Source organism: Petromyzon marinus, chromosome 66, assembly GCF_048934315.1.
Source record: "Petromyzon marinus isolate PM22_M1 ecotype Great Lakes invasive population chromosome 66, UKy_Petmar_22M1.pri1.0, whole genome shotgun sequence".
Lineage (NCBI taxonomy): Eukaryota > Metazoa > Chordata > Hyperoartia > Petromyzontiformes > Petromyzontidae > Petromyzon > Petromyzon marinus.
In genome coordinates this window covers 8113979-8127333 of record NC_133732.1, presented here as the reverse complement: position 1 = coordinate 8127333, position 13355 = coordinate 8113979, and the positions used below count along the sequence as shown (strand labels likewise).

The 13355-nt window shown below is 51.4% G+C and overlaps 2 protein-coding genes and 4 non-coding genes across 6 annotated transcripts in view; 2 read left to right on the top strand and 4 right to left on the bottom strand.

The window, feature by feature from the left end:
- LOC116956546 (uncharacterized) overlaps positions 1–5548 on the bottom strand; it is a 33735-nt gene extending 28187 nt beyond the window's left edge. Inside the window, exons 1-2 of the mRNA XM_076054550.1 lie at positions 5543–5548; positions 5138–5177 (exon numbers count right to left, since the gene is read on the bottom strand). Of these exons, the coding sequence (XP_075910665.1) occupies positions 5138–5177; positions 5543–5548 (46 nt within the window). The remainder of the gene's footprint in view (positions 1–5137; positions 5178–5542) is intronic.
- Positions 2649–2720, top strand: TRNAG-UCC (transfer RNA glycine (anticodon UCC)). Its single transcript has one exon. It is a non-coding gene; the product is annotated as a tRNA-Gly (tRNA).
- Positions 3019–3090, bottom strand: TRNAG-UCC (transfer RNA glycine (anticodon UCC)). Its single transcript has one exon. It is a non-coding gene; the product is annotated as a tRNA-Gly (tRNA).
- On the top strand, positions 4116–4187 carry TRNAG-UCC (transfer RNA glycine (anticodon UCC)). Its single transcript has one exon. It is a non-coding gene; the product is annotated as a tRNA-Gly (tRNA).
- On the bottom strand, positions 4568–4639 carry TRNAG-UCC (transfer RNA glycine (anticodon UCC)). The gene has a single exon. It is a non-coding gene; the product is annotated as a tRNA-Gly (tRNA).
- An 861-nt stretch (positions 5549–6409) lies between the features above and the next one.
- ZMPSTE24 (zinc metallopeptidase STE24) overlaps positions 6410–13355 on the bottom strand; it is a 38539-nt gene continuing 31593 nt past the window's right edge. The window contains exons 8-10 of the mRNA XM_076054484.1: positions 11940–12035; positions 10874–11017; positions 6410–7614 (exon numbers count right to left, since the gene is read on the bottom strand). Coding sequence (XP_075910599.1) covers positions 7387–7614; positions 10874–11017; positions 11940–12035 — 468 coding nt within the window. The 3' untranslated portion in view covers positions 6410–7386. The remainder of the gene's footprint in view (positions 7615–10873; positions 11018–11939; positions 12036–13355) is intronic.

Here is a 13355-nt window from a genome sequence, read left to right as displayed (position 1 = left end):
ATTTTTAATGATAGAATATAGTATTGTTATCAGTATGACATACGTATACCAAGTTTGCAGTCGAAACCACATTGGTAAGTGGGTTTAAATTGAGTTACAAGATTTGAGGATACAACATCAACAACAGACAGAGTTTAAAGAAAGCGTGTAAATTGGAATCATTGAGAGTATTCTATATGAATAAAGCGCTCTAGCTAGCATTTACCTGTTATAAACCGTTTTCACGTGTAGTAGTACCCCAGTAATTACCCTGTAATCTGGTAATTTGTATGGGGTAAGGGTAGAAGGTAGGGTAACGGTAGGCTCGTTGTTTTTGCCTTTTATCTTACCTTGCCGAGGCCTACCTTTAATAATAATGTAACTTTTTATTTAAAGCTTTCGTGACTGCAGGGATTCATATTCTTGGTTCTTTCGGTAAAGTCACCACGTAGAAGGGAAACAATAAGATAATAAAAATATAAAACAATAAAATTCTCACGACGCTTCGACCGGAACACAAGCAATCACCATCAGGTATGAAAACCACAGCAAGAATTTTTTTTAAAAGTGGCATTTTTTTTACGTTAGCACCACGGAGAGAGATTTGTCAGTTATTCAGATGGACGAGTCCATCTATGTTGTGTTGCAGTCGAAACGTCGTGAGAATTTTATTGTTTTATATTTTTATTATTGTATTGTTTCCCTTCTACGTGGTGACTTTACCGAAAGAACCAAGAATAATAATTTTATTGATTTACAATAATTTTATTGTTTTATATTTTTATTATTTTATTGTTTCCCTTCTACGTGACTTTACCGAAAGAACCAAAATATATTTATATTTTTAAATGTATTCATTGTTACCAGGTGTCGTAGCTCTTTTCAGGAGCGACCCTCGCTATCACAACTGATAACAGCTCAATGAAGTTGGCTGACAATCTTGACTTTGAAACTTTCGTGACTGGAGGAAATAATATTCTTTTTTTATTTCGTAAAAGTCACAAAGGTAGAAAAATAATAAGATAAAAATTAAATATCATTATTATTGTTGTTCTACCTACGTGACTTTACCGAAAGAACCAAAGAGTATGTAAAGAGAATACAAAAATAATTATTTTATATTCTTGGTTCTTTCGGTAAAGTCACGTAGAAGGGAAACAACACAAGCAATCATCATCAGGTGTGAAAACCACAGCAAGAAAATTTGATGATTGCTTCTTGTGTTGCAGTCGAAACGTCGTGATAATTGTATTGTTTTATATTTTTATTATTTTATTGCTTCCCTTCTACGTGACTTTACCGAAAGAGCCAAGAATAATAATCTAACTATATTGTCACGTGCCATTGCCTTTGGAAACCGATTGGCCAACAGCAGAGACAGCAGCCATCTTTATGGCCTAGTCGCACGACCAGTGTCAGTAGATAAGTATAATAGTATATTATTACTTATGTATGCATTGTCTTTAATAATAATCTATGGCATTGGTTTTGAAACTCTTTTATTCCAAAGTGTTCTGCCCTCGTCTTGAGGGTCGAATGACTTCACCGAGGGACACGCCAGAGGATTGTGAAACGGCAGCTTTTAATTCCAAAGTGTTCTGCCCTCCTATCTCAGCTGTAAAATAAATGAATGAATAATAAAGTGTGTACCCTATATTGACCTTGCGATGGCCAGGAGTCGAACCCGGGTGAACGACTCGGTAGGCAGCTCTGCTGCTCACCACGACAGCATCACAGCAGCTCACACTCACAGCAGGTGACTTGACCCAGCAGTGCTGGGGGTAAATATCCCTCTGTGAGTGGTGATGCACAGAGCTCGTGAGAGACTCGCCGAGTGACTCGAGGCTGCTGCTGCTGAGGGTGGTGATGGTGGTGGTGGTGATAGTGGTGGTGATGGCGATGATGGTGATGGTGGTGGTGATGATGGTGGTGGTGATGGTGGTGATGATGGTGGTGATTGTGATAATGATGGTGGTGGTGATGGTGGTGGTGGTGATGATGATAATGATGGTGGTGATGATGATGGTGATGATGATGATGGTGATAATGATGGTGGTGGTGATGGTGGTGATGATGATGGTGGTGGTGGTGATGATGGTGATGGTGATAATGATGGTGGTAGTGATGGTGATGATGATGATGGTGGTGGTGATGATGATGATGGTGGTGGTGATGATGGTGGTGGTGACGGTGCTGGTGATTATGATGGTGGTTATGGTGGTGGTGATGATGCTGGTGATGATGATGGTGGTGGTGATGATGATGGTGGTGGTAGTGATTATGGTGGTGGTGATGATCGTGATGATGATGATGGTGATGATGGTGGTGGTGATGATGGTGATGGTGATGATGGTGGTGGTGATTATGGTGGTGGTGATGATGGTGATGATGGTGGTGATGATGGTGATGATGGTGGTGGTGATGGTGATGGTGGTGATGGTGATGATGATCATCCGTGACTGTCTGGCGATGCTCCGTCTCGTGTCCGCTCCTCCACAGCCCCTGCCGTGCGGTCGGGGACCTCGTGGGGCTGCACTCTCGCCTGGCAAAGGGATGGCAGAGGCCTTCATCCAGCAGTGGATTGAGCATGGATGATGGTGATGATAATGATGTGGCTGATGATGATGTTGATAAGGAGTGGGTCAACAGCAAGCTGCTCAACAGCAACAGCGACAGTGGGATAGTGGTGAGCATAGCTGCCTTCCAAGCAGTTGACCCGGGTTCGATTCCCGGCTGTCGCAAGTCTGAGATGTTGTTTTTTATATTTATTTTAACAGCTGGAATCAGGAGATCAGCTGTGTGTGGTACAATCGACAAAAACTCAACTCGTGAAGTGACGTCACCAGGCCTTCATCCAGCAGTGGATTGATCGCGGCTGCTGATGACGACGCAGGATGGGGAGTCCTACTTGCTGTGCCGCCTTGCACGAGGCCACCCGTAGCAGCAGCAGCTCCTGCGACTCCCACTGTGACCTCTCTCTCCCCCTCTCTCTCTCCATCTGAGTTCAACTCGGACAAATTTAAAATAATAAATAACCCCTGCGACAGCCGGGAATCGAACCCGGGTCAACTGCTTGGAAGGCAGCTATGCTCACCACTATACCACTGTCGCTGTTGCTGTTGAGCAGCTTGCTGTTGACACAGTCGTCATCATCACCACCATTACCACTCAGGCTCAATCCACTGCTGGATTGAAGGCCTCCTCTTTCCCAAACCCGTTGCCCCCCTCTCGATCCTGCGATGAAAATAAAAACAAAATTACCACTCGGAGGTGACCTCCTAAATCCATCTCAGCTGTAAATAAATAAATAAATGTCTACCCTGTATAGGCCTTGCGATGGCCAGGAGTCGAACCGGGTTGAAACTGCTACGGAAGACAGCTCTGATCGCCACTACAGCATCACAGCAGCTCACACTCACAGCAGGTGACTTGACCCAGCAGTGCTGGGGGTAAATATCCCTCTGTGAGTGGTGATGCACAGAGTCCGTGAGAGACTCGCCGAGTGACTCGAGGCTGCTGCTGAGGGTGGTGATGGTGGTGGTGATGGTGGTGATGATGGTGGTGGTGGTGATAATGGTGGTGGTGGTGATGGTGGTGATGATGATGGTGATGATGGTGATAATTATGATCGTGATGATGATGGTGATGATGATGGTGGTGATGATGGTGATGGTGATAATGATGGTGGTAGTGATGGTGGTGATGATGGTGGTGGTGACGGTGCTGGTAATTATGATGGTGGTGGTGGTGATGATGATGGTGGTGGTAGTGATTATGGTGGTGGTGATGATCGTGATGATGATGGTGGTGGTGATGATGATGGTGATGATGGTGGTGGTGATGATGATGATGGTGATGATGGTGGTGATGATGGTGATGGTGATGATGATGGTGATAATTGTGATGGTGGTGATGATCATCCGTGGCTGTCTGGCGATGCTCCGTCTCGTGTCCGCTCCTCCACAGCCCCTGCCGTGCGGTCGGGGACCTCGTGGGGCTGCACTCTCGCCTGGCAAAGGGATGGCAGAGGCCTTCATCCAGCAGTGGATTGAGCATGGATGATGGTGATGATAATGATGTGGCTGATGATGATGTTGATGATGAGTGGGTCAACAGCAAGCTGCTCAACAGCAACAGCGACAGTGGTATAGTGGTGAGCATAGCTGCCTTCCAAGCAGTTGACCCGGGTTCGATTCCCGGCTGTCGCAGGGGTTATTTATTATTTTAAATTTGTCCGAGTTGAACTCAGATGGAGAGAGGGGGAGAGAGAGGTCACAGTGGGAGTCGCAGGAGCTGCTGCTACGGGTGGCCTCGTGCAAGGCGGCACAGCAAGTAGGACTCCCCATCCTGCGTCGTCATCAGCAGCCGCGATCAATCCACTGCTGGATGAAGGCCTGGTGACGTCACTTCACGAGCGGAGTTTTTGTCGATTGTGCTCGTCACACCAATGGAGCGGCAGCGTCACCACCACAATAATTTGTCAAATTTTAACGAACCATCGCTTTGTGTTGCACGCGGTCGGTGTTTGTTCACGCGTCGTGGATGAGGCGCCTCTATTTAAATACAAAAAATCTATTAAATTTTAGCTTGCGACAGCCGGGAATCGAACCCGGGTAAACTGCTTGGAAGGCAGCTATGCTCACCACTATACCACTGTCGCTGTTGACCCACTCATCATCATCATCATCAGCCAGGCTCAATCCACTGCTAGATGAAGGCCTCCTCTTGCCAAAAATCCGTTGCTACCCTCTCGATCCTGCGATGGAGCAAAAAAAAAAATCACCACTCGGAGATGACCTCCTAAATCCCGCATCGCATCGGACCCCCCGGGATGCCGGCACAGGTAGAGGTGGCAGAGGAGGCTCGGCAGCAGACCTCCGTCACCACCCCCCTCCCCCACCCCCGATGGAGCTGTTCCGAGTCCCGCGTGCTTGCACACCCCCCCAACCAGCCGCAGTGCCGCCAGTCAGCCACACGGGGGCGCGCGCGAGACCCACGAGCACCACCAGACGCCGGCGGCACGTGACGGGGGGGGTGTTGTGACGCGTTAAGCCGCTGCACGGCCACGCCCACACCGCACAAGCCACGCTAGGCCGCACGGGATAAACCACAGCGAGCTAAGCCACCGTGCCACAGACTGTCCCCACCCCACCCCTACCCCCTTCTCGTGCCGGATTGTCCTCGACGGCAAAAAGTGCCTGCGAATGCAACGGGGCCACGCACTTTCAAGGGCCCCACGCTGAACGCTTTCAAGCCATCACTTCCGTCTCGGTGAGTCTGCACTCGCTCGGTCACTACAGTGCTATGCCGCCTTCAACTCTCATGAACGAGTGGAGAGTTTAAGGCGGGCGATTTGTCGTATTATCTGGCTGTATGGCAAATGAAAAAATCACAATTACTTTACTGTGCAAGTTAAACAAACGTGTTTTAATATATTTTTTTTATTTAGGGCCCCTTTATTAACATTTGCTACAGGCCCCGCACTCAGCTTCATGCAGCACTTCTCCCCTCGCTCTCCTGACGCAAGTGTAGCGGCATTGTTACGCGCAACGTGTATACTTACCTGCATAGCAGTATTGTGTGAGTCACGACTACAATAACCGTTGACCAGGGGTGAGGGGGCCGCAGCCCTCTGAGGAATGGGGCTGGGGCAACGGTTGGACCCAGACCCTCTCGAGAGACAGGACGACGCCTGGGAGAGACAAGGATATAAAGCCCAGCAGCAGCTCTCCCAGCGTGAGTCGGTCCGCACTCACCTCAAGACTCAAGACATCCCAGATAGTTGCCCCCTGGGACTTCCGACCTCCGGCCCTTGTCAGTGCCAGGTCCGAACGGCCCAGTGGCGGTTACCCGTTAAGCAGAGTAATGCGTGAGGAGGGCACGCCAAGTGTGAGGACGTATCGTCCTCTAGGCTATCGGGAGGGAGAGGCCGTTACCTCTCCGTGTTAGGGGCGTTCTCTGACGTTAGAGTAAATAGACAGCGTTGCCTACGAAGAAGCCTCTGCCTCCTTTGTCAACACTACACAGGCACCCCAACCACCGCACCACCGCCCGCGCCACGCGACGGTGTCTGCGCTCCCCTACACCGCACCAGCCGCAGGATCGCGACTCCACGGCACGAAGGCGCCCGAGGCAAGCGCAGATACATCCCGTGTAATGTCCAGTGCCGGATGAAGCTGAGTGCGGGGTCTGTAGCATATGTTGTTATAAATATTCAAACACACGCATTCTTTACTTGCACAGTAAAGCAATTGTATGTTTTTCATTTGCTCATTTAAGCCAAGCTCAACAAAAGCCATCTTAGGACAAAACGATAATCTAACGGCCAAGCCGCGTACACGACTAAGCGGGAGTCTGACGAAACACAAAACAGGGAGGGAAAAATAACATTTCACAAGTTAAACCGATTAGGAATCGTAATAGTGGCACGTCAATGCTTTACATTTTTATTTGATTCAAGTTTGAACACTGTGTGTGTCTTGGTGCCTTTGTGGGGAGCGGTGGTGTCGTGGTTAGCGCGCTGTGCTACGAACCCGGCGACCCGAGTTCGATTCCCGCTCACGGCCAACATCAATGACGATTATCTGAACCGGTTCTGGGTCGACTTAGCCTAAAATTAGTAGCTGGTGCGGTGTGTAAACATCATCACTGGGGAGACAAAGGCGGCTGGGAGTGGTGCTGGCCACCTTATGTGCCGTGCCGGCCTTCATCGGTAGTGCTGCTCGCTAACAGCACTTGCCCCAACAGTCGAATACGGTTACACGGGTTGATCTTTGTCTTGTGTGTGCGTTCGTAAGCAGGCATATGTATAATTGTGCGTTTGTATGCATGTGCGTGCTTGGCCGCATACAGGGGGGGCTAAATGGGCACACGGGCTGGAGAGGAGATGGACTGATGCGGTACGGGAGAATGTGGAGCCGATTGGACTTGCCGTATACTGGTAACAAGGGTGTCAAGATCGGCCTCTGTGGAGGAGGCTCGCGAAGGATGCTACCGGGCAGTTGGAGGCAGTCGCCCTCCAAAAACAACTGACGGCAGAGGAGTGACGCTCACAACAACAAGCGGAGCGCCGGACGGCCAAAATGCAGAAAGTTAGCAAGTACGGGGTACAGCTGGTGCATCTACCAGTCAGCCAACCCATAGCAAACTGGGTCTGTCCCATGACCTCCTGCCAGCGAGCCTTCGACACTTCACGTGATAGCCTCAACGTGCACCTGGCCTGGCACAGGCGCTGTGCTGACGTCGCAGTCACTTAGTGGCGAATGGCGGTTGTATTGGTATTGGGGAGCGGTGTGGTGTAGCGGTAAGCGCGGTTGCCCCCTTCCGAACCCGGCCGCCCGAGTTTGAGTGAGCGTGCGTGTCCGTGCGCGTGTGTCAATGCGTGCTGTACGGGGGGGGGGACGACCGTCAGTCGTCCTTGTGAGCGTCCCCCAGCGCGCGCAGCCTCTCGAGGAGCGGCGGGTGCGAGTATCGCCAGGCCGAGTAGAGCCAGTCGGCCACGGGCAGCCCCAGGTTGTCGCTGCTCAGCTTGACGAGCGCCGAGCGGAGGGCCGCCGCCCGCCCCAGCGAGGCCGCGAACTCGTCGGCGGCGAACTCGAAACGCCGGCTCAGCACCGTCAGCACCACGGACAGCAGCTGCATGTCCAACGCGCAACAACAACAACAACAACCGCCATTTGCCACTAAGTGACGGTGATGTCACCAAGGAGCCTGTGGCAGGCCAGGTGCACCTTGAAGCCACGTGAGGTGTCGAACGCCCGCTGGCAGGAGGTCACGGGGCAGACCCAGGTGCCACGGGTCGACTGACTGAGATGACTGGCTGATGCACCACCTGTGCCCCCTACTGTGCCAACTTGCTGTGCTTCAGCCACCCGGCGCTCCGCTCGTTGTTCTGAGCGTCACTCCTCCGCCCTCCGTTGTTGTTGGAGGGCGACTGCCTCCAACTGCCCAGTAGCGTCCTTCACGAGCCTCCTCCACAGAGGTCGATCTTGACACCGCTGGTACCAGTCATCAGCAAGTCCACTCAGCTCCACGTCCTCCTGTACCACATCACTCCATCTCTTCTCGAGCCCGTGCCGTGCCCCCTCTAGCCCCCTCTATCTGACCCAACAAAAGCTGTTCAGGCATGCGGTGGCTGGGCAAGCGGGCTACATGACCCAGCAAACACAGCTGGAGGAGCTTACCGATGGGACCTTGCCCAGATCTTTCAAGGATTTGTGAGCTCCTCACACAATCCAGCCTGTGGGTTAAACCCAGCATAGATCGTAGGCAGGCCACCCAAAATGTTTCTAACTGGTGAAGATGTCCCATTAGGGGTGTCCACATTGCCCAAGCGTAGAGAAGGGAGAGCATGACTCGGGCCGAGAAGACCTGAAGCTTCGTGTGGAGCGACAGACCAGGTAGCTTCCACACAGCGTTATGCAGCCAATGAAAAGATATTGCCGCTCGACTGATTCGGAGTGAGACCTCTGCTGTCAAACCGGAGCACACTGCCCAGGTATGGGAAGCTCTCCACTCTCTCCACAACTGCCCCATCACCAATGGGGAGTTGAGGGCGTGGAGTGTTTGCGAACACAAAATACCCAGGCAGGTGCTTAGTTTTGTTGGGGCTGATGGTAAAGCCCCACCTCTTAGTAACGTTCAAGATTCAGCAGCAGCAGAGCATCCAACTGCTCCTCTGAGTGAGCACAATTACCAGATCATCAGCATACGTAAAATAGTTGACCAATAGGGAGCCATCCTTTGACTGCACACGGGCATTGATCAGCCTCCCATTGGAGGGGGTGGGTGGCCAACACCACGCCCGGCCGCCTTTGTCTCTCCAGTGGCGATGTTTACGACACACCACACCGGGCACTCATTTGAGGCCTAGTCGATCTAAGGGAGGCCCAGAACCGGATAATCGTCACCGGTGGGGGTGAGCAGGAGTCGAACTCGGGTAACTGCCGGGTTCGAAGCGCAGCGTAGCGCTAACCACTGCGCCACCACTCAATCGTACACACACGCGTTCACTCACACACTTGTTCACTCACACTCGTTCACTCACACAAGTTCACTCACACACTTGTTCACTCACACACTCGTTCACTCACACACTCGTTCACTCACACACTCGTTCACTCACACGCGCGTTCACTCACACACACGTTCACTCACACACTTGTTCACTCACACTCGTTCACTCACACACTCGTTCACTCACACACTCGTTCACTCACACGCGCGTTCACTCACACACGCGTTCACTCACACACTTGTTCACTCACACTCGTTCACTCACACAAGTTCACTCACACACTTGTTCACTCACACACTCGTTCACTCACACACTCGTTCACTCACACACTCGTTCACTCACACGCGCGTTCACTCACACACACGTTCACTCACACACTTGTTCACTCACACTCGTTCACTCACACACTCGTTCACTCACACACTCGTTCACTCACACGCGCGTTCACTCACACACGCGTTCACTCACACACTTGTTCACTCACACTCGTTCACTCACACAAGTTCACTCACACACTCGTTCACTCACACACTCGTTCACTCACACACTCGTTCACTCACACACTCGTTCACTCACACGCGCGTTCACTCACACACACGTTCACTCACACACTTGTTCACTCACACTCGTTCACTCACACACTCGTTCACTCACACACTCGTTCACTCACACGCGCGTTCACTCACACACTCGTTCACTCACACACTCGTTCACTCACACGCGCGTTCACTCACACACTTGTTCACTCACACTCGTTCACTCACACACTCGTTCACTCACACACTCGTTCACTCACACGCGCGTTCACTCACACACTCGTTCACTCACACATTCGTTCACTCACACACTCGTTCACTCACACGCGCGTTCACTCACACACACGTTCACTCACACACTTGTTCACTCACACTCGTTCACTCACACACTCGTTCACTCACACACTCGTTCACTCACACGCGCGTTCACTCACACGCGCGTTCACTCACACGCGCGTTCACTCACACGCGCGTTCGCTCACACACTTGTTCACTCACACTCGTTCACTCACACACTCGTTCACTCACACTCGTTCACTCACACACTCGTTCACTCACATTCGTTCACTCACATGTACTCACTTACACACGCATTCATTTATACACACGTTCACTCACACACGTTCACTCACACTCGTTCACTCACACTCGTTCACTCACACACTCTCACATACACACGCGTTAATTTATACACGCATTCACGCACACACGCGTTCACTCACACGCACTCGCTTACACACGCGTTCATTTATACACGCGTTCACTCACACACACGTTCACGCACACACTCGTTCACTCACACACTCGTTCACTCACACACATGTTCACTCACACACACGTTCACTCACACACACGTTCACGCACACACTCGTTCACTCACACACACGTTCACTCACACACTCGTTCACTCACACACACGTTCACTCACACACACGTTCACTCACACACACATTCACTCACACACACGTTCACGCACACACGTTCACGCACACATGTGTTCACTCACACATGTTCACGCACACACTCGTTCACTCACACACACGTTCACTCACACACACGTTCACTCACACACACGTTCACGCACACACTCGTTCACTCACACACACGTTCACTCACACACACGTTCACTCACACACACGTTCACTCACACACACGTTCACGCACACACACGTTCACGCACACACACGTTCACGCACACACTCGTTCACTCACACACTCGTTCACTCACACACTCGTTCACTCACACACTCGTTCACGCACACACACGTTCACGCACACACACGTTCACACACACACGTCACACACGTTGACTTTCACTGGGCCCCCACCCGCCGGCGCGCACCTCGTTGTAGGGAGAGAAGACGAACTGGAAGATGATGATGAGGCCAATCAGAGTGGGCCGCTCGTCGTGAAAGCCGAAGGCGGCGAAGAGCTCGGGGCGGCCAATCAGAGCGGCGAACAGAGAGAAGCACAGCAGGGAGTTCACCTGCACACACAGACACACACAGACAAAGATCCCCTGTGTAGCCAGACTGTAGGGGCAAGTGCTGTTAGCGAGCACCTATGAAGGCCGGAACGGTACACGAGGGGGTGGGTGGCCAGCACTACGCCCGACCGCCTTTGTCTCCCCAGCGGCGATGTCACACCGCACCAGGTACTCATTTGAGGCTGAGTCGACGTAGAGGAGGCCCAAGACCGGTTCAGATAATCGTCACTGGTGTTGGCCGTGAGCGGGAATCGAACCCGGGTGGCCGGGTTCGTAGCGCAGCGTAGCGAAACCGCTAGAGAATTGGTTTTGCGCTTGAACCAATTTCCTTTATGATACAAATTGTGACATAACACGCTGCACGCACCTCATGATTGGTCTACGTGAAATTATGCGTAGCGATGGGTTGTGGGGTCTGACATTTGAGAAGCCCTGTCGTAGCGAGTGCGGTTTTTTTATGTTTCATAGTTTTCCAGTTTTTCATAAAGCACCGCTACCAATACCAATACAACCGCCATTCGCTACTAAGTGAACGTGACGTCACCACGGCGCCTGTGCCAGGCTAGGTGCACTTTGAGGCCACGTGAAGTGTCGAAGGCTCGCTGACAGGAGATCTCGGGACAGACCCAGGTGGCGCCATGGGTTGGCTGACTGAGATGACCGCTAGATGCACCACCACCACCAGCTGTACCCCCCCCTACTGTGCCAACTCGCTGCGTTTTAGCCACCCGGCGCTCGGCTCGTTGTTGCGAGCGTCGCTCCTCCGCCCTCCGTTGTTGCTGGAGGACGACTGCCTCCAACTGCCCAGCAGCAGCAGCAGCGTCCTTCACGAGCCTCCTCCATGAAGCACCACCACATACATACAAACACACGGAGTACACGCATGTGCAAGACGTGCCCAGGCGCTTCCGCGTCTACTCGCCTGGCTGATGACGAGGTTCTTGGTGGTGTGACCCAGTTTCCAGTGGCCAAGTTCATGCCCTAAGACAGCCAGCACCTCCTCATTGGAGCAGCCGAGCTGATGACATCATCATCACCATTAACATCGTCATTATCATCGCCATCATCATTATTATCAATATTATCGCATCATTAACATTAACATCGTCATTAACATTAGCATCGTCATTAACATTAACATCCTCATTAACATATTCGTGGTTCTTTTGGTAGTCACGTAGAAGGGAAACAATAAAATAATAAAAATATAAAACAATAAAATTGTCACGACGTTTCGACTGCAACATAAGCAATCATCATCAGGTGTGAAAACCACAGCAAGAAAATTTGCTGTGAGAATTGTATTGTTTTATATTTTTTAATATTTAATTGTTTTCCTTCTACGTGACTTTACCGAAAGAACGAAGAATACGAATCCCTGCAGTCACGAAAGCTTTAAATCGTCATTAACATGAACATCGTCATTAACATTAACATCGTCATCAAGTTCATGGCCAAGATTATTGTCAATGTCACCGCCACAATCGGATTCACTGGCGGTATCGTCAACATTGTGATGAGTCGCCACTGCTTCTTGTGTTCGACTTCGTTGCTCTTCTCCCGCACCTCCGATTAGCACAGTTGGTTAGGTACGGTCCGAAAGAAGTTCAACGTACACACAAAGACAAAGACCCTCTGAATAGCCTTAACAGACTGTAGGGGCAAGTGCTGTTAGCGAGCAGAGCCTATGAAGGCCGGAACGGCACACGAGGGGGTGGGTGGCCGACACCACGCCCGACCGTCTACGTCTCCCCAGTGGCGATGTTTACACACCACTACACCAGGTACTCATTTGAGGCTGAGTCGCCCTAGGAGAGTTCCAGGACCGGTTCAGATAATCGTCACTGGTAGTGTTGGCCGTGAACGGGAGTCAAAATCGGGTTACCGGGTTCGTAGCGCAGCGAAACGCGAACCGCTACACTGCAACATACACAAACATTACAACATATGTACACACACACTACAACATACACACACATACACACAAAAACATACATACACGCACACACTACAACATACACACACAACAACAACAACAGGTGCCACGGGTCAGCTGACTGAGATGACTGGCTGATGCACCAACTGTGCCCCCTACTGTGCCAACTTGCTGTGCTTTAGCCACCCGACGCTCCGCTCGTTTTTGTGAGCGTCGCTCCTCCGCCCTCCGTTGTTGTTGGAGGGAGACTGCCTCCAACTGCCCAGTAGCGTCCTTCACGAGCCTCCTCCACAGAGGCCGATCTTGACACCGCTGGTACCGGTCATCGGCAAGTCCACTCAGCTCCACGTCCTCCTGTACCACATCACTCCATCTCTTCTCTAGCCCATGCCGCGCCCGCTT